General features: G+C 39.2%; 2 protein-coding genes across 2 annotated transcripts; one reads left to right on the top strand and one right to left on the bottom strand.

Annotated features, from left to right (window-relative positions):
- Window positions 1-1,642: 1,642 nt before the first annotated feature.
- On the top strand, window positions 1,643-4,557 carry LOC141441936 (uncharacterized). The gene is made up of 4 exons (XM_074106824.1): window positions 1,643-1,705; window positions 2,497-3,607; window positions 3,926-4,136; window positions 4,491-4,557. Exons 1-4 carry the CDS (start codon window positions 1,643-1,645, stop codon window positions 4,555-4,557), a joined length of 1,452 nt encoding a protein of 483 aa, XP_073962925.1.
- Window positions 4,558-12,779: 8,222 nt separating this feature from the next.
- Window positions 12,780-14,812, bottom strand: LOC141441935 (uncharacterized). Its single transcript, XM_074106823.1, has 4 exons — window positions 14,743-14,812; window positions 14,036-14,526; window positions 13,414-13,544; window positions 12,780-13,153 (listed from the first exon to the last, which is right to left on the bottom strand). Exons 1-4 carry the CDS (start codon window positions 14,749-14,751, stop codon window positions 12,780-12,782), a joined length of 1,005 nt encoding a protein of 334 aa, XP_073962924.1. The 5' UTR covers window positions 14,752-14,812.
- Window positions 14,813-20,836: the final 6,024 nt, after the last annotated feature.

Raw genomic sequence — 20,836 nt, 5'->3', positions numbered from 1 at the left:
ATATTTCGCGTGTGTTTAGAGTGATAAGTGCGGAAAATGTCGAAAACTCAGATAGAGTTGAGAGCTGAGTTAGCCGACCCGTGCGCGCTAGCTCGAGACTACGCGTTTAATGCGTTCTCGAATATTTAGTAGCTGCAAACGATGGTGAGTTTGCGATTATGTTCTGATAACGATTTTTTGAATCAATTTTCGGGCGAATATCACAGCTGCTATGCGTCAGGTTTTATGTTTCTATGCCGTTAAACATGCATCGCGAAGAGTTTCGTACAACGCAGGTATTTGACGCGAATTGCGAGCCGTTAGAGCGCGTTGGGCTGAGTTGCAATCGGATCGAGCTGTAAAGCCGTTCAAGAAGCGCCTCCGTCTCACGCTGCTAGACTTCCAAATTAACATACGAGAATTTGACGGAAACTAGAAAATTGGGTGTCGTTCAGACAGTTGTATGAATCATTGATTCATAGGCGCCCGGATTTGCCGACGTAGAAAAGCTGCATTATTTGCTAACAATCGTAAAAAACGAGGCGTATGATTTAATAAAGAATTACCCGCTCACGAACGAGAGTTACGGTGTCGCGTATAGCGCTTTATGTAGGAAATATAATAAGACGCGACAAATCGCGACCGTTTATTTTGAGAAACTCGTGAACTGTGAACCGGTTCGTAGTTCTCGAGACTTAGACCGGGTTATACGGACGTTTACGGAGAATTTAATGATTTTAAATTCGTATAAGCTACCGGACAAAAATATGTTAGTGCACTTGCTGTGGTCGAAACTAGACAAGGCTACTAAGGAACAGTTTGAATTAGAGCATAATTCCGACGGGGTTCCGGACTTTGACGTGTTAGGACAATTTATCGAAAAGAGGCGTCGGGCGCTCGAAAACGTAGGTACTATCTCACCGCCGGCGAACATACCAACGCCAGCCGGGAATAAAACGAATTCTAAACATAAAACGGCTTTCGTGGCCGCTGCTGTGTCATGCGCGGTATGCAAAGGGTCGCACCATATCCTAACCTGTCCAACGTTTTTTAAAATATAGTCCGGCGACCGGTTCACATTCGCTAAACAGAGTAGACTTTGTATTTTATGCTTGTCGAGCGCGCACTCCGTGAAGCGTTGTCGCTCGAAGCAGCGATGTGAACACTGTCGGTACTCGCATCATACTCTGTTGCATTTTCATAAACCGGAGCAACCTAGCATTATGAATAAATCGGCTGGGGCGGCTGACGAGGCCATCGCCATGGTGGCCGGCCCGGCGACCGGACCCACTTTATTTGCGACTGCCGTAGTTTTGGTCACAGATCGAACCGGTAAACGGGTTCCGGTGCGTGTGCTACTAGACTGCGCTAGCGCTTGCAACTTCATATCGGAACAGTGTGTAAACAGGCTAGGTTTGAAAGCGAGTAAAGCGAAGCACATTGTTAGCGGTATAGGCCAGGCGCTAGCGGAACCTAGTGGGACTTTGTCGTGTACTATTTCATCCAATACTGATGAACATAATAGTACATTTTCGTTCGAGGCATATGTTTTGCCGACTATATGTTCCGATATGCCAACCGGACATATTAAACCGTCGTCGTGGTTAACGAATAGAGACCTGGCCTTCGCGGACCCGTGTTGGAATGAACGGGTCCGATCGACATGCTGCTAAGCGTTGACGTGTTCGCATCATCGTTACGTCCAGGATTGATCCAGGGTGACCCGGTCAGCCAACGGTTATCAAAACCATATTCGGTTGGATCGTGATGGGTGGTGGCGCATTGGATATTCTCGTCCTCGTCGTGGCAGTTGTCATGTCACTACAAAAATCACAGAAACCTATCGTTAGATGACTCCATTAGGAGGTTTGGGAGTTGGAGGACGTTCACACCCCGACCAATGTCCTTCTATCAAAGAATGACGCATTGTGTGAGCAACATTTGCCACGAATTATCGTCGTACGGAAGAAGTGGTAGTTATTGTTCCACTACCCTTCGCCGACCTTACAAGTAAACCAATTTTCAACGGCTCTCGTGCCATCGCGCTTAAGCGCTTCTCATTGTTGGAAAAGAGCTTCAGCTAAACTCGGAACTTTCGAAGAGTTATGCGGCATTCATGAAGGATTACGAGGCGTGTGGTCATCTGGAAAGGTGTGACCCTCGGCAAACGATAGCGTAATTTTTTTACATTCCTCATCATGGGATTCTGAGGCTCTCTTCGACTAGTACCCTCTCCGCGTGGTATTCGACGCCAGCGCAAGGACGCGCGAGGTATCTCATTAAACGACACATTGCTAGCGGGACCCAAACTACAAAAAAATATCTTCCACTTGCTTCTTCGTTCCGGTGGCACGCCGTAGTCTTCACTGCTGATGTAAAGCAGATGTATAGGCAGATATTAGTGTTCCCGGAGGACGCGGAATACCAACGCATCCTTTGGCGACCATCCCCCCGTGAGCCATCGGCGACTACAGACTGCTTACCGTGACGTATGGCGTTTCGTCGGCTCCATTTCAGGCGCTTCGTACTATCGAACAGCTGGCTCAAGATTTGGAGAACAGCCACCCGACGGATCAGGCGTCCAAGCGCGATACTTACGTCGACGATATCGTCACAGGTGCTGATTCTGTGGAGCAGGCGACGAGGATCCGTTCGGAACTGACCCGGATCCTAGCTTTCGGTGGCTTCCATCTACGCAAATGGACGTCGAATCGTCCGGATTTCTTTGTGGGCGTACCCCCTGAGGATTTGTATTGCGAAAAATTCCGAGAGTTCGAGTCGATCGACGACATGGCTCTGAAAATCCTAGGCCTTTCGTGGCTGCCGCAACCTGATTGTTTCACCTTCAAAGTATCTGTGGACGATCGACGATGTACCAAGCGCACGATACTATCCGAGATTGCCCGCATATTCGACCCTTTGGGTCTCTTGTCGCCACTCACCTTCTTCGCAAAATACCTCATGCAACTGCTCTGGGTATCCGGCGTCGCCTGGGATGACGACGCTCCCGATAACATAAGCCTGGAGTGGAAGGCTTTCCGGGCACAACTGCCGGTATTGAGTTCCGTGAACGTTCCAAGGCGCATGGTCAGTGACTTCGTCGTGTTTACAACTACATGGTTCTGCGATGCTTCTGAGCGCGGAATGTGCGCAGTGATTTATTGTCGTATGTTGGACGCCAATGGGGTGTGCACTGTCAAACTCTCCTGCGCGAAGTCCAAAGTAGCTCCGCTTCGCAAGCTATCGATACCACGACTGGAGTTGTTGGCTGCGGTCCTATTGGCCGACCTCATGATGTCAGTCCAGGAAGCTCTAAAGCCTTTTCATGTGGTCCAAGATACTTTCGCATGGTCGGACTCAAGTGTCGCATTGTCCTGGATAAAGTCGTGCCCTTCGAGGTGGAAGACATTCGTAGCCAACCGAGTTAGCCACATCCAGGATACGATTCCTCCCGAAAACTGGCGACACGTCAGAACTGCGGATAACCCTGCCGACTGCGGGTCGAGGGGTCTATTGCCTAACGACCTAATAAATCAGACTAGCTGGTGGCACGGGCCTTATTGGCTTTCGCAACCAGCCGACGCTTGGCCACGGTCAGCCTTCTCAGTCGACACAGATTCTTATCTCGGTGAGCAAAAACTGGTCACTCTGGTCGCGCATTCTAGTGAAGAAACCCCATTCGTAATATTGTTGAATAAATTCTCGTCGTTAAAAACTTTAAACCGTGTGGTGGCATACTGCCTACGTTACATCCATAACTTAAAACACCGCTTATCTAAAAATAAGGTCATCACCGGCCCCATAACCCCGGCGGAGGTCACGCGAGCCCTTATGGCTTTAATAAAGTTTCTCAAATGAATTACTTCTCGTCGGAAATCGAACTTTTGAAAGCTCATAAATTTAATTCTCTACCCGAAAACTTTTAAAAAATTATCGCCCTTCGTAGATGATGCGGGCCTCTTGAGGGTGGGCGGTCGCCTGTCTCGCGCATTCGTCGACTTCGATATAAAGCACCCGTTGCTTCTACCTCGAGACGACCGTCTAACCGTGCCTTTAATTGAAGAGTACCACCAAAAATTTATGCATCCGGGAGTACAAACGCTTCAAAACTTGCTCGCTAAGAATTTCTGGATACTCTCGCCAAAGCGCGCGACCCGGTCAGTCGTATCGAAATGTTTAAAATGCTTTCGCGTTCGTCCTACAAAGCGCGTCTGCACCTTCCATGGGACCTCCCTTCTTACAGAATTAACGCATTAAAACCGTTCTTAAGCGCCGCCGTCGACTACGGCGGACCTTTCGACGTATCTCTCGGTCGTGGGCGGGGAAATAAAACGTACAAAGCGTACATTCGCGTCTTTGTATGCACAGCTAGCTAACGCCGTTCATGCAGAACTCGCCACCGAACTTACGACAGAAGCGTTCCTCGCCGCACTAAGACGTTTCGTAGCACCGCGCGGACACTGCCGTAGTTTCCGATCAAGCAAAAAAATGCATCAAGATTTCTGGGCAAGGTGGTCCCAAGAATACATGCATACGCTGCAGCAGCAACGAAATGGCACGATAGGCAGGTTGCCCTAGAAAAGGGCGCACTAGTCCTTGTTCTTAACGAACAAACCAGCCCCATGAAGTGGCCTTTAGGTCGCATCGTAGATACAGTCGTAAAGCTCTGCCCCCTGCCTACCTTACTCCATCGCTACTATCGCTCGTAGTAATCCTACTTTCCATCTCTTTATTTACTTTTTATTTATTTTTATCGTTTAACCTAGTTAAAATACAGCGTATTTTGGTGGGCGGAAATGTTCAGTATTGCCAGATGTCAGGAGCCTTTACCTCCTAATATTTTTATTCACGCTGGCCACACCTTAATTGTTTTAACTACCGACATCCGAATAACCGCTCCCCTCCACTTTTTCGATAACAAAACCAGCTGACTCGTCAGCTGGAGCGCCATTCATTCTCTATTTTTTAATATCATTTTAAGAATTTGAATTGTAACAGCCGTTACGCTGCCCAAACTTTACAAGCTTTCCTTCAAACCGTAGTTTTTAAATTTAACGTAAGCTCAGTGCTGCTGCTGAAGCCTCCCTGCACCCTTGCGCGCTACTGAAGGCTAAGTACGACACCAGAGGTAAGAGTTAACAGTGATTCCGGAGGAGCTGAAGACTTCGAGCCAAACGGTGCCCGTTACCGACGCCCTAAGATCCTGCCCTGCAGCAGACGAGGAGTTCTCAGGTGAGAGCTTCCTACAGCAGCTATTCTTTCGCGTGCTTTTTTCATTTTATTTATTAATTTGTCGCGGGACGCCATATTTTGCTTCCGGCACGTTCCTTCACCATCCCGACTTTCCTCTCGTTGCTCTTTCGAAATTTCTATACAGTCCACTTCCCCTTTCTCGCACAGGTAGAATTAAAGTTAGCGGCCGAAAAAAAAACAACTAAAATAAAAAATAACATTGATTGGAAAACGCCTTCCTCCTAGATATTATATTAATATCTGGAAAGATGGTATATATATTAATATGATTATGCATTTCAAAAGCTTCGATCAAATGCGAAACTACCCATAACCAACATCTAGTACGGGAGCTACGCCCGAATAAAGTAGGGGGCCGAAAAATGTATGCAGTAATATGAAAAAACGACCAACTTGGAAATGCGAACTTCTTAAATCTCCATATTATAACTCCATAGCTCCATAGCTTTCGATACAAGCTGCAAGAGTTTAGTAACCTTATCTAGTTTAGGAGCCACACCCGATTTAAAAAAGCGGCGTATTTCTTTTTGTAATAAAATGTGAATAACAATTATGTTGGAAATGCGAACCTCTCCAGTTTTTTCTGGCATATTATTACGCACGCTGAGAGCTTTCGATGAACGCTTCAAATGTCCACTAATCTCGTTTCGTTTGAAGAAAAGGTAGAATTAAAGTTAGCGACCGAAAAAAAAAACTAAAATAAAAATAAAAACAATTTGAAAACGCGTTTCATCCAGAAATTTTAATAAGATGATTATGCATTTAAAAAGCTTTCAATCAAATCCGAAACTGCCCATAACCAACGTCTAGTACGGGAGCTACGCCCGAATAAAAGTAGGCGTAGTGCGTAATAATATGCCAGAAAAAACTGGTTGTTATTCTCATTTTATTACAAAAAAAAATTACGCCAGTTCTTAAATCGGGTTTGGCTCCTAAACTAGATGAGGTTAGTAAATTCTTGCAGCTTTGTATCCCGTATTATAATTATGGAAAGACTTAAAGAGGTTCGCATTTCTAAGTTGGTCGTTTTGTCATATTACTGCAAAATTTTTCGGCCGCATACTTTTATTCGGGCGTAACTCCCGTACTAGGCTTTGGTTATGGGCAGTTTCAGATTTGATGGAAATCTTTTCAAATTCATAATCGTATTAATAAAATATCTGGAAGGAACACGTTTTCTAATCAATGTTTTTTTTTTATTTTTGTTGTGATTATTTTCGGCCGCTAACTTTAATTCTACCTTTTCTTCAAAACTAAAATGAGGTTAATGGACACTTGAAGCGTTGATAGAAAGCTCTCAACGTGCATAATAACATGCCACAAAATACTGGAGAGGTTCGTATTTGATATTTGCAACATGTCGTTTTTCTCATTTTATTACAAAAAAAAATACACCGCTTTCATTAAATCGGGCGTGGCTCCTAGACTAGTTGAGGTTAGTTAGCAGTTGCAGCTTTAGTAGAAAGCATTTAATATCCAGTGTTATTTTATGGAAAGACCTGAAGAGGTTCGCATTTCCATGTTGGTGTTTTTTTTTTTCATTTTAGTTTCGAAGTTTTATAAGCTGCTTGTTTTAATCTGGTGTAGCTGGCAATAATTCTCTTGCTTCACCAGACGTTCAGGTTAAATACTTGTCCCTAAATATAAACTAGTTTGTGTCATACTAACTACTAAATATAAACTAGTTGTATCATATAGTGTGTTGTGTTTTTGTCAGTCTTATGAACTCACAAATGCAAATAATAACTCAAACTTCTTAATTGGTTGGGCTATAATCGGCCGCTAACTTTTGGCCGCTTACTTTACACCGGTATCTGGTAGTAACATCTTGGTAAAGCAGCCAGGAGCGTCTCCTCAGAAGGGAACTCCTCAGTGATTAATGACATCGATTTGAAATTTGGTGCGGAAGTGTTGTTTAGATAACAATGAAATTACAGTCAACCAAAAGTAATCAGCAAAAAAACTTAAACTTATTAGGTAGGTATCTCGTAAAAAATTGCCATGGGATAGGCATAAAATCTCGAAATGACAAGCGCTAGACTTTAAATTCATAAAAATTTTGCACAGCTGTTTTTAATACAAAGTCAATGATAACTATGATGTAATTTTTGGGATTACCCATGAGAATTCAGTAAAATCTCGGAATCAATTAAACTGTCAGTCTACGCGTGCGAAGCCGCGGGTAATATAAACAAACGAACGCTGCCAGCCGGCGCCCAAGCACCCGATGTACTTCCCCGCGCTCGCCATTCGCGCGAAGTACGTTTCGTGGTAGTTTTTTTTTTCAAATAATGAGAATCCGTGGATGAAAATGACACAAATTATGAATAGTGTTTTTTTACACCGTTAATAATCAAAACACGTAAACTCTAACAACTTGAATTTTCTTTTGTGGGTTTTACAGGGTATTATATTAAAAAAAAAAATATCTATAAATATCGTGGATGAATTTGACACAAAATATTTTGGATAACAGATATCAGTATTTTAAACGTCTGACATCTTTTTAACAAACTGTATATTCTTTTAGAGTTAGTTGGGCGACATGTTAGGTACTGGTTAAAATCAGGATTCCCGTGGATGGATATGACACCAAAATGCCTATGTACATCAGTTACTGCTCAGATATTAATAAGAAAGTAAAATTTTCGTCTTTAATTTTTTTTTCGTCCAATACTAATGGAAAACACTAATACCTAAATTTCTACTTATGCAGGCACCCAAAATGACACAATTTTTTGTATTAGGTTGGGCAAATGCTCCGGAAGCTATATGCGAAAAAGAAACAACTTTAATATTTTTGAAGCCTCAAAACGTAGTCCTACGGGTCTATGACACCATAAAGATAGTAAGCAAAAAACAGTCAAAAATTCCTATGTACAGGCGAGGAAGCTGAATCACGTAACAGGGTCTTTTTGCTACCAATGTCATGTTGACATCCAATCCATTTGCCAAAGAAATCATAGCGAAATTAATTATTAAAAGTTTCCACCCTGGTACGTGATTCAGTTTCCTCTACAGTCGAGAGAATAGACATTTTCCAAGGTAAGCAATGGGCGGCATCATCGCTTCAGATCGATCTCATCCAGGCACAATACAATACAATACAATACAATACTCTTTATTGTACACCAGATATAGTAAGCGATACAAAAAACAAATTATTAAAATTACAAGGTGAGCAATAGGTGGCCTTATCGCTTAAGAGCGATCTCTTCAGGCAACCTTTTTTACAGAAAGAAGGAAGGACTAGTTTACACACAGGTGGTGCATCAAAAGTAGATCAGAAAATTTAAACGTAACAGCAATACATCTACGAATACATACATAATTATATCGTACATATAATATACGTCCTAAATAAATATAGGTAGTGAGATAAACAGCAACAAATAAATAAATAAATTATAATAAGGCTAATAATTACAAGATGACAGATAGTGCTCCTTAGCATAGATTTAAATAGTGACAAAGACTGCGCGTCGTAAGTCAATCGGTAAGGAGTTCCACAGCCGAATAAGCCTGTGCCCTTAGTGTAAGTTTTCGGTTACAAAATACGTCTCGATCGCGTTCGCGTTAAAATCTCAATTGATATGGAAACACGAACAGCGCCTCTAGCGGAACGTTTGCAATGTTCGTGTTGTTCCATACAAATGAGATTTTAACGCAAATGCGATCGTGACGTATTTTGTAACCGAAAACTTACACTAGGGGCACTGGACAGTATAAGAATATACATAGAATTTGGAGTTAGATAGAGGCACGGAAAGGAGAAAGTTCTGAGAGCATCGAATAGAAGTTACGCACCCGCACCAACCCGTTATAGAATCTGGCTATTTTTATACCTGCGTCCAACGGCCCAATGGCCTTAAAATTTTGCAATAATTGTGAGTAAAGAATATTACAGACTGATATGATAGTGACCCTAGTTCATCTGTAAGTCGGTCCATCCAAAGATCGTGACCAGTTTTCCACCTGCATCCCGCTGAGTCTGTCTGCTGGTGATTCTTATGAAATAGCATTACACGGCACGGTGATCTATTAACAATGAAACCGGCCAACGATGGAAAGATAAACATTGTGCGGACCGTTTTTTTGTGAGCGTCGGAGCTCCCATTTTAATAGTTCGTCCTCTGATCCCGTTGAAATATCGAGATAAAAACAGCAAATTGTATGTATCAAAAGTCAAAGTCAAAATATCTTTGTTTAATTTAGGTCTCTAAAAAATTTACAAGGTACCGATTCGGAAACACCTATGTTGAGGAGAATCTGGCAATAAACAAAATAATTAGTTATTCCAGACGTTCAGCTATCTACATACCAAATTTCACTAAATTTGCTCAGCTGTTTTAGCGTCAAAAGTGACAAACATACACACAAACATACTCACAAACTTTCTGACTTTTAATTATATACAACGATCGCCTGTGTTGCCAGAGTGACTAGGTAAAAGTTTGTAACTTTAATCATATTGCTTAACTTCTTGGACTTTTCCAGAAATTGTACTCATTATGCAAGTTGCGACTTTACATTCATTATCTTCGTGCATGATTGTATCATCAACAATTATTTATCTTGTTACAATCAGCTATGGTAAGGTATTGAAGAAAAATAAATATCATTCCCAAAATAGACTTCCTTGTTAAATAAATACTTTAACGTCATAATTCATTGCCTCAAAATTGTAAGGTACTCCGTCAATATGCCATCCTCCCTTCCCAATTTTCTCACCGTGTAAATTTCCTTCTTGAATTAGCACATACTCGCCGTATACAACTTTATTTATTTAAGTTGATTGAAAGTAATAAATTATTATTTAAAGGTAGATTAACAAAATGTATTTTTGCGTTGTTTATTTAGGTTCTCATCCGAGTACTGAAGACTGCCTACCGAACACTGAAGCTAGCGGACAACGGCCACTAAGTGTTTTTCTTCATCCTTGGCATTGTACTACTCGCAACGACTTGAAATAGTATTAGTAGTATAGTAATAGAAGTACCATTTTAATATATAAATTTGAAATAAATTTATAGCAATAAATCATTATAAAATTTATTCGTTTCAGTATAAACTTTTGAAAACTCACAAAACATATTATTTTAATACTAGGGGAGACCGAGGAGAGTTATGATAGAGGACAGTAGTGACAACGTCGATTTTTTGTAACTTATTAACTGCTAGCGAAGTCGCAATAGCGCGCGTTTAGTTCAAATCTCTAGCTAGCAAACGAGCCTGGTTGCGAGCTTGCTAGCAGTTAGGAGATTACCAAAAATCGACGTTGTCACTATTCTCCTCTGTCATAACTCTCCTCGGTCTCCCCTACAACTTTTTATATATGACTGCAAATGTCAACTGGCCAAAAACGGGCTTAACTTAAGGTGCCAAAACCGGTACTTCTGCCCTTGGAAGAAATAGCTATTGCTAGTTTTTTCACGCAGTTAATATTTCTTTTGGCATTTTTCCCCGAATCAATTTTCTAGCTGTTTTTTTATTGCTGCAGCTTACTTTCAGTCGCATTGCTCCGTATCTTATTTTACCTTGTAACACCGGCGTTAGATAATGTAAAATAAAATTGAAAGCACGTGAGTCATTAACCTACTTGTTTACTTTGTTCATTTTCTGATATTTGATTGAAACCTCACTCACGATCTAGACGCATTTAATTGGTATTCATTTAAACAAAATAAAATCAATCTTCGTAGGCGAAAAAACTCATTTCTTCATTCATAATCATTATTTTTGATCTTACATCATTGTTTATAAGTTTGATATAAAATTGCGTATTGTAAAACAATTAATATATTATAACGATTATTTTAACATTGTTTAAATGTTAGCGGTAAAATTTGTTGTTTCGAAATCTTACTTTGGAACGGTGCATTGTGACCTAAGGAATTATCGTGGTATTTTATTAAACGCTTAAACATAGATTGTACTAAATATATTTTACAATTCATTATCTTCTATACATACTTGTTATATTGTTCATCATTGTTCATCATTTTCATTATTTTTAAAATTCAATTCTTATTACATTCTTATTTTTTATATGTTTTCAACTCTTAATTGTACAAAATAGTGAAAATAAGCCAATAATATAATTTTTATTAGACATTGTTATTTTATTTTTGGCTAACATTTTACTGTAGTTTTATGACTATTAGACGTTACCTATCTATTTTGTTTGTATACATTTTTAACGATCCTTTTGTGAGTTTCCTATAATTACATGACATGCATGTTTTATAATGTATTTTTTTTCAGAAGGTACCTATAGTACCTACCTATATTGATATCTATCTACACACTTAGTTTTTAATGTTTTGAAAACATGTAATAATTCGATCAAGTCACTAAGTGCGAGTCGAACTCGCCAACTGAGAGTTCTATACATCTTTAAACGTCTTTGTCTAAGTACCTATACCTGTTTCGTTTCATAAAGTATCTGCAGGCGTTAACATACAATTTACAAAGTTTTATTTTTTCCCTAAGAACGACTTACGTTTGACCGGTTTCTATTTACTTATTGATATATGTAGTACCTATAATTAATTGTCACTATTATCATTGTGTTTTTTTATATGTTTGAACGTTATAGAGGAACGACAGCAACAAATATAATACCTCTAAGCGGGGCCTTTTCTTGATATATAATTTAATGTTCATCATCGTCATCTCAGCCGTAGGACGTCCACTATTGGACATAGACCTCCCCCAATAGACCGCCAGTCGCTTCGGTTGGCAGTGGCTTGCATCCACCGTGAACCCGCGGCTTTAACCAGATCATCCGTCCATCTCGTTGGTGGGCGTCCTACGCTGCGCTTGCCAATCAGTGGTCTCCACTCGAGAACTTTTCTGCCCCAACGGCCATCTGTTCTCCGTGCTATATGGCCTGCCCATTGCCACTTCAACGAGCTAATTCGCTTGGCTATGTCGGTGACTTTTGTTCTTCTACGTATCTTCTCATTTCTGATTCGATCCCATAGAGAAACCCCAAGCATAGCGGAGCTCTCGCAAGCATAGCGTTGCTAGGTTTTATGTGAACCATGATCGCAGAAAAAAAAGTCAAACTGTCGAATACTATTTGTGAAGTACCTACATAAATACAGGGTGGCCCATTTTAGATCAGTCAGTATGGGAAAGTCTGAAACTATAAGACATACGAAGATCTGTTCTGAGGAACCATAATATCATCAATTTTAGTGTTAGTTTAAAATAAAAACTTATACCTACTCTGCTCGGGAATCGAACCCGGACGTTTTGAAAAAATAAAACTATCATTATTAAAGAATATGAAAACAATGTATTTTATTCATTCTAGATATCGTGTTTCATAGTACATAACATTTATGATTGTGACCTACACTATCGATATCCAAATAGAAATAATGTAAGTTTTTTTTTTCAAAACAACCTGGTTCGATTCCCGTAGTGAGAACAAGTTTTTATTTATGTTTAAATGAATTTAACTAAAACAAACAAAATCTTCTCAATAAATAATATTCATTTAATCAATTCATCCATTACCATTGTTTAACAAAATTCGTCTAATAATTGTATCCGTCCCTAGCGTTAAAGCTAGGCCTGGTTCTAGACCTGGGGCCAAGACCGTTCCTACCCTGGGCCCTCTGGTTCTGAGTGGGTGGGAGGTACGCCTTAGTAGCTCCATCGAAGCCTCTGGATGCCTGATTGGATCTGAAGACAGCGGCGTCGGTGACCACGGTGTCTTCGTCGTTCCCGTTGAAATCACTGTTGCTGAAGTCATTGCCGTTGTTGTAGTTGTTGGCGTTGTAGTTGTTGGCGTTGTTGAAGTTGTTGCCATTGTTGAAGCCATTGCCGTTGTTATAGTTGTTGCCGTTTCCGTTGTTGTTGTAGTTGCTGTACTGGTTGCTGTCTTCGTATTTGCCTTCGGTGTATGAACCTTGAATATGAAAATTAATTGTATAATAATACCACAAAAATGTCTTTTGAGCTTCATTGTAAAGTGACTTAGCCTATAAGGTAAACGTAAGTGTGCTCGTCACTGTCTCAATAATTGCCATCTTTAATTTTATGCCATTAGCATTTAGGTTGCATAGTTTCCAACCAGTTCACGTCCCACTCACGGGATATTCTGACCATGACGTCGAAGTATCGGTCTCGTGATATTTTTGCTATGAACTAATAAAACTATTTTCTTACCATCATCATAGATGCCAGCAGCTTCATCGCGTGCGTTCTGCTCCAGAGCCTTTAGGATTTCTTCAGGGACCGGCGGGGGTGTAGGGATGTGGTCACCAACAGGCACGAAACCGTTCTGGTCGGCTGTGTATCTGTTCAAAATGTCGCCAATATCAACTTTGACTGTAGAAGTGGTATATGAGAATAGGTCACCAAGTAAGGCTTTACCATTTTTATGACAGTTCTTATAAAATAATAAAACCAATAAGGCTGATTGTCTGTCACATGGAATTCTTTGTCATAATGTTAATATTTGACTTGCTAAATTTGATATATGTTACATAATCAATAAATATTTCTGTTCTATTCTATTTCTATACCATCTAGGTATAGAACACCATTCTCGAAAATTTTTCATTTGGAAATCAAAAGAGAACTGTATGTTATCGTAATTTTCGTATTCAACGTAAAGTTAAGTTGAGGAAGTTTTTTCAGTAATTTCGAAAAATATTCGACAATGATGAACACAGACCTGTGTACGTAGGTACATTGTGTCAAAATTACAACTTTTAAATTTATTTCTTTTTTTTTGCACAGCTGCGTATTCAACAACGATTAAAGCCATCAAATGTCAAAAACTTACCTGACAGTGTACACCTGACCGTCATCACCAGTGTACGAATAACTGCCCTGAGCTTCCACACCGTTAGTAGCCACACCACTCTCCTCAGCGTAGATGCCATTTTCAGTCTCATAAGCATAAGAATAAGTCTCGCCATCATTCTGAGAATCTTGTCTCAGGATAGCAGCATTCCTTTCAAAAGCAGCCTGCGGCCTCTCAGCCCGAGCAAAACCATCGCCGTTGAAATTGCCACCATTGAAACCATTCTGGTTGAAATCGTTGCCATTGTTAAAATCATTTGAGTCTCCTTCGAGACCGTTTCCTTGGCTGAAGTCGTTTGATCGGCCAAAACCGTTGTCCTGGTAGTTACGGTTGGTGCCTCGCAAGTTGGAGCCTGAGTTAGGTGCTTGGAGGAAGGGGGAGCCTCCAGAAGATCCAGCGTTAGAAGGGGGGAGGTAGTTCCTGTCTAGCTTGGCACAGCTAGACCAGGCTACGACGGAGAGAATGATTATCTGAAAGATAAAAACAATATCAATGGAAGTATTACTTTGCTAGCCAATCATTGTTTGGATTTTAAATAAGCTACTTTTGATATCTGTCTAATTTGATTGATGAATTCTTAAAAACAATACTTAGTTATGAGATTATAGAGTAAGGTATCAAGTTCATAACTGAAGTAGGTCATATTCAAAATTTGTTTTATTTGTAGTATATTATATGCTACACACCAATTTCATGTTTTTTGCTCGAACTACCACTCAGATGCGAAACGAGAGATGTTATGATAGCAATTAAAACATTGTACTATATTTATACTCCATCGATCTACTTAGAAATTGAAGATGGACTGATCGTGTCGTGGTTCGCTATTGCTTAATCATGTAATACTCGAAGATGGACTCTAATTGTTATGGACGAGTTTATGCAAGAGATAAAAATTGTTTCAAAATATTTTCATTGTGAATAAAAGGTCTGGAATCGACATTTAGGATCTGATTGTTTTAACTAGAAAGGCTACTAGATTCTGAGAAATGATTTTGTAAAGAATTCTTAGTTGGCTGTCTGAACTATCTACCTACCTAGTCAAGGTAAATGAACCACGTATAATGTACTGATAAATAAGACATATTTCAACTTCCGACATTCAGTCTTATTTGACGTCCGTTCTGCCGCAAACACAATCACAATTACTTACTAATTTACCTATGTCAAAAGATTTAAGAGGACGGTAGAAAGAAAGGGTAAGTGAAATTACGATTGCGAGTGCGGTAGACAATATGGGCTCTTGTAAAAAAAAATTGATTGAAATTGGAATTAAATATCATTTATTGACTTTATTTTTCAAATACGCCTATTTACCTATTTTTATCATTAAATATTATTTGTTCTTTTATTAATTTCAATCATTTTTTACCGGCCTAAAAATAATAAGTTTTGTTAAAATTTCACTTTTTATTACTAGCCTTTCTTTTCATATTTAATTTACGTAAAGTAGGTACCTATAACAAACTTTAAGTCAATCCGACCATTAGAAGTGAGTTAAATTTAATATTTGACCGATAACGGCAAGAAAACATAAAAAAAAAAACGGAAAAAGATTTCGTATTCCTAACCTATTTATTATGCTCAGCAAAAACTTTTATTAAATAAATATCTTTTATTAATATTTATATTTATGATTATCATCGTTATTTTAAATATATAATGAACGCCCGTGTTGCTTCCCTCTCGTCCACCGCCATCATTTGGCACACCCACTGAATGCTTCGCTTAACCTACGAGCTTTCAATCGTCTTCCACATATATCGATACTGACCTTGAGCGAACCTTTTCGATGACCTCTCATATGTAAATCAGAGTAGGTGTTTTAAATTATATCGTGCAACTAATATTGCAATCTGGCAATTAGTGCTCTGATCTAGATTCACACAAGGATATAGGTCGGAATGCGACTATAAAATTAAATGGCGTATTTTTAATTGCAGACGATTATGAGCAGGATCTTTAGGGACTAAAATTGGTCTGACGCACGCTGTGAGCAATTATAAACGATTTAAATTGCTATTTTTTTTCAGTGAGTATTGGTTACCTAAGTGCACTTTGCGAAACTGTGGCTTTTATTGTTTAATTTAAAACATTAAAAGAAACTTTAATTACAATGTTTTTCAAGATACTAGCAACTGCTTTCAATATTAATAGTCAATTTGGCAAAGTTGACTAAGCGTTATTGATGTATTTCATTAGGTCACTATAACATCGCTTCGCGCCTGTACAAATATAATAACCCTAAACATGAAATACCCCCGACATTGTCACTCCAAAGTTCAATATCTCAAAAACGGCTCAACCGATTTTGATAAACATGTTTAAGAACCATCGGTAGAAACCCTGCTTTCAAATAAAAGAATCCACATTCAAATCGGTTCATCCGTTTAAGAGCTACGGTGCCACAGACAGACACAGACATACAGACACACATAGCATTTTGCTTTGGGGGTTAAAAAGTAGGCAGCCCTGCGTGAATTGCTGGAAATTATTTCCTAGTGCACATTTATAATAATACTGTGCGAGTTGCGGGCAACCAGTGAATGCAAGTGGCAAGTTGTAGTTCATTGCGGCCTTTTTTCAGCAGTGGAAGTCTTCCGGCTGATGGTGATGATCTATATATCTCAAGCAAGTAAGCATACGTACACACACACGTACACACACGTACGTACGTACGGCGACATTTGACAACTGACAGCTGTCAGTACGACCTCTTTTTTTATCAAACCATAAACCTATTAATCACGTGAAACGTGTGGTTTGCCGAAATAAAGTTTCAATTTATTTTTACTAAAGAAACGGAAAGTGAAAAAATATCTATCTACAGAAGTGAGCTATACATGGACCATCCTAGAAAAGTTAGGGTACCCAATTGGGTATAAAAAAATACCCGTCAGTTGAATTGTGACATAATATTTTTTCTCCCGTCGATCGAACAAAAAATGACAAAGAAAAAAGTTCAGCGCATCAAATTTCGGGCGTAAGGGCACGTGATGGTTACGTCCAAGTTAAATTTGAAAAATGACGTGACGTCACACGAGGCTTTAACTACTATCTGTCTAGGACAACACTAAATCATCGAAACAAGAGAGATTGCGGCAAAATGACTAAACAAATATGGCTAAGTTTATGTAGTTGGGATGTGAGCAAATTATAGTGTGCAGCATGATAGATGTGCGAAGAATCTTTTGATTATAGTGCTGTGATGGGTATCATTTATTTACACTTAAAAATATACAAAAATTTTGAAACAGTTTATTATAAAAGAAAAGAAGCCAAAACCTGTATTTACAAATATCAAATCGCTACTATTGACGGGTATCCTTTAGTAGCGGCTGGAAAGGCTGGTTGCGTTTACTCGTATGAAAATGCCAATAAGTTGACCGAGAGAGCAAAGTACAGTCACACGTGGAACTGACAAGCTTCTGAACTCTGAAGGTCAAGAAAACTCAAGAACAAACATTCGTATTATTCATACAAACATCTGCCCCGGCCGAGGATCGAACACAGATTCTCTAACCACTTGGCTCAGACACTTAGTTAAAGAAGAAGAAGAAAGAAGGCCTATGAGTGAAGCCAGTTATTTCCTTATATTAACCGGTCTTATTTCCTTCCTGGATCCTGTAACACAGGGACTCCTAGCTCAGGATCCAGAGCCGTAGACTCTTGTTTATAAGTTTTTTATGCAATAAATTATTTTCATTTTCATTTTTTTTTTCATTACCTACTAAATCATCAGCCTTATCTGAAGGCTTCATTCTATTCGTCTGTCACATTACACCCACACAAACAGTAAATACCTTTAATTTGACACAATCAGTTAAAATGCTCGTATCTTGACCTAGAGCTGTATTGTTCTCATCAAGCATTATAAAAGTATCGATTATCAATGGATCGATCATCTCAAATTGTGCGTGGATAATCGTAATTTGTATTGATTGTGCGCGTGCGCTGATGTACTGACAGCCTCTTCAGTAATGAGTTTGATATTAAAGGTAAAGGTATGAATTTTATTTAATAGTGAAATCAGGTAAGAGTTCAGAGGAGGTAGTTCAGGTTATGTCTAATGGCTATCATTTTAAAACTCGACTTAGTTTTAACATCGGGGTAGAGTGTCAAAAATAAAGCATTGAAAAAAAAAAGATTTGGTAACAGTAACAAAACATTTTTTGCTTGTAAAATAGTAGCTAAAAGTTAGGTGATGTCTTACAAAATCAGTTTTGCAATATTAGCATTATTTTGGTTCATAATTAGTAAATTTTGGCTAAACATCAAGTAGCCTAACTAGTTCAGCTATCCTTTTTTTTCAGTGTGTTTACCAAACTTAACCTCTAGTGTCCATTTGTTTAAAAAGCCTAGATTTAGTAGTGACAGCTGGGTTTAGCGTGACAGCTCGATATATTAACTATTAAACTGAGATTAAAAGGTTACCTGGAAGAGATCGCTCTTAAGAGATAATGCAGCCTATTGCTTACCTTGTAATTTTCTTCCTATGCACCTGTTTTCTGTATTGCTTACGAGTAATTGTGGTGTATAATAAAGAGTCATTATCATTGTTTTGTATTGTGTTGTATTAAACACTAAATCGGGATTGCAATCCTGATCATAAATCTAGATTTACTTGCAAGACACCTTTAGGGTTAATAGGGCATAATTATTAGGCAAAGCTCTGCGAAGGGGGCGACACTAGAGCAAACCTCCATAACGTCAGTTCTCTATATAAATAGAGCCATATTTCCAAAAACTAATTGAAATAATATGATATTATGGCTTTAAGATACTCACAAAACTGTTTACGGTTTGTACTAGTGCTGCACTCTGATGGCGGAAAATTGCAATAATATTCCCCATTTCATTATCAGTTTGCAAAAGTATTGCAAAAACAAGTTAGAAAGGTTTTAAAGTTTAGTTTTCTTACCCAGAGATCTACCCAATTAAGGCCCTGCTTAGTTCACACACTCACAATAGGTGGCCTGCTGTTTCGTACAGGTAATTGAGTGTCCCGTGTGAAGACGTAAGGTATTTAATACCGATAATGGCAGGTGTGATTATAGCGGTTATGTGCTTAGGACATAATACGACGAGATAATAAGGCTGATTTTGTATTGAAAGTTGAGATTTTTTTATGACCGGTCTATATCGGCTGGTCAAAAATTGTTAGTCATAATGTAATTTTGTCATAATGAAGTTTTTCTAAACCCTTTTTTTCAGATTGTTATAAAACAAACCTAATCCTGAGTTCGACAGGATGACCATTTAAAAATTTATGAAAAGCGGGAAAAAAATTATGACTAACAATAATTATGACAAACATTACATTATGACTTATAAAATTATGGCAGTCGTAAGGTTCCCGATGTTGAAGAAAAAAAAATCTGGGCTTAAGTAATTAAGTTTCTTGCTACAAAAAAAAATAAACTGCAATCTTTTATCTTGCTAGACTGAGATATATTATTATTATGCAAGACAGGTACATCTGCGAGACTAATTATCTGTTTTCATGCAGAAATCCCCCTCTTCTACTTCTACATAATCATGTCATTATGTCACGCAGATATAACTATCACAAAATGGTAAAGGACTACAGCTGTGTGCGAGTTATTTTTCTAATAAGGTCTTTAATTCCAACATATACATAACCAGCATAAACTACCATTTATAGTAAATAATATCTGCAATCCACTGGTGTTGCAGGTGTTTATGGGCGGTGGTGATATCTTAGCATCAGGAGACCCACTTGCTCGTTTGCCATCCAGTCGAATAAAAAAATAAATCAAACCACGAGTTTACAATAAATGAAAATTAATAAAATTATAAAATGCAATGAACCAAAAATAAAATTACAATTTGAAATCATGGGCACAATTCAATAAAATACACCATCGTATTTCATGGGTATCCAGGGTTTCCTCACGATGTTTTCGTTCACCTTAAAGCTCATTGTTATGACACATACATTTCAAAAAACTGACAAATGCGAACCTAGGCTCAAGCTCCCAACCATCTGCTTCAAAAGCATAGGTCAAACTAGTTATCATCATCTTCATAATCAGCCGGAAGACGTCCACTGCTGAAAAAAGGCCTCCCCTGAGAACGCCACAATGAACGACAACTCGCCACTTGCATCCACCGGTTGCCCGCAACTCTCACGATATCGTCAGTCCACCTAGTAGGAGGTCTGCCAACGCTTCGTCTTCAGGTTCGTGGTCGCCACTCGAAGACTTTACTCCCAAAACGGTAATTTCTTCTTCGAGGGATGTGGCCGGCCCATTGCCACTTCAACTTGCATATTTTACCAGCTATGTCGGTGTTTCCAGTTATGTATTTATTTCCCTACTTTATATATTTTTACTTTTGTATTCATATAAACTTCATCATCATCATCATCAGCAGCAGCAGGACGTCCGCTGATGAACAAATTCCTCCCCCAGAACGCCACAGTGAACGACAACTCGCCACTTGCATCCACCGGTTGCCCGCAACTCTCACGATGTCGTTAGTCCACCTATTAGGAGGTCTGCCAACGCTTCGTCTTCCGGTTCGTGGTCGCCACTCGAGGGCTTTACCCCCAAAATGGTGACCAGTCGCTTGGATAGTTTTACAGCTACATCTGATACTTTAGTTCTTTTACGAATTTCCGTGTTCCGGATTCTATCGTCAAACTAGTACCAAGTAGGCAGACAAATAAATTTGTCCCGCGAATATTATAAATGCTAAAGTTTGTGGGTCTGTTGGTTTGTTTGTTTGTTACTGCATCACGTCTAAACCACTGAACCG

This window comes from Choristoneura fumiferana, chromosome 24 (genome assembly GCF_025370935.1).
Source record: "Choristoneura fumiferana chromosome 24, NRCan_CFum_1, whole genome shotgun sequence".
Classification (NCBI taxonomy): domain Eukaryota; kingdom Metazoa; phylum Arthropoda; class Insecta; order Lepidoptera; family Tortricidae; genus Choristoneura; species Choristoneura fumiferana.
This window is presented reverse-complemented; position numbering and strand designations above follow the sequence as displayed.

What these genes read in the sequence shown, in the direction of transcription:
- LOC141441936 (XM_074106824.1), top strand. Translation starts at nt 1,643, where the DNA reads ATGCTGCTAAGCGTTGACGTGTTCGCATCATCGTTACGTCCAGGATTG. An exon ending in GATTGATCCAGGGTGACCCG is followed by an intron (nt 1,706 to 2,496) that starts GTCAGCCAACGG and finishes GCTCCATTTCAG; the next exon opens with GCGCTTCGTACTATCGAACA. An exon ending in CGACACAGATTCTTATCTCG is followed by an intron (nt 3,608 to 3,925) that starts GTGAGCAAAAAC and finishes CGCCCTTCGTAG; the next exon opens with ATGATGCGGGCCTCTTGAGG.
- LOC141441935 (XM_074106823.1), bottom strand. An exon ending in GGTCAGGTGTACACTGTCAG is followed by an intron (nt 13,545 to 14,035) that starts GTAAGTTTTTGA and finishes CATTTTGAACAG; the next exon opens with ATACACAGCCGACCAGAACG. An exon ending in TGCTGGCATCTATGATGATG is followed by an intron (nt 13,154 to 13,413) that starts GTAAGAAAATAG and finishes TTCATATTCAAG; the next exon opens with GTTCATACACCGAAGGCAAA.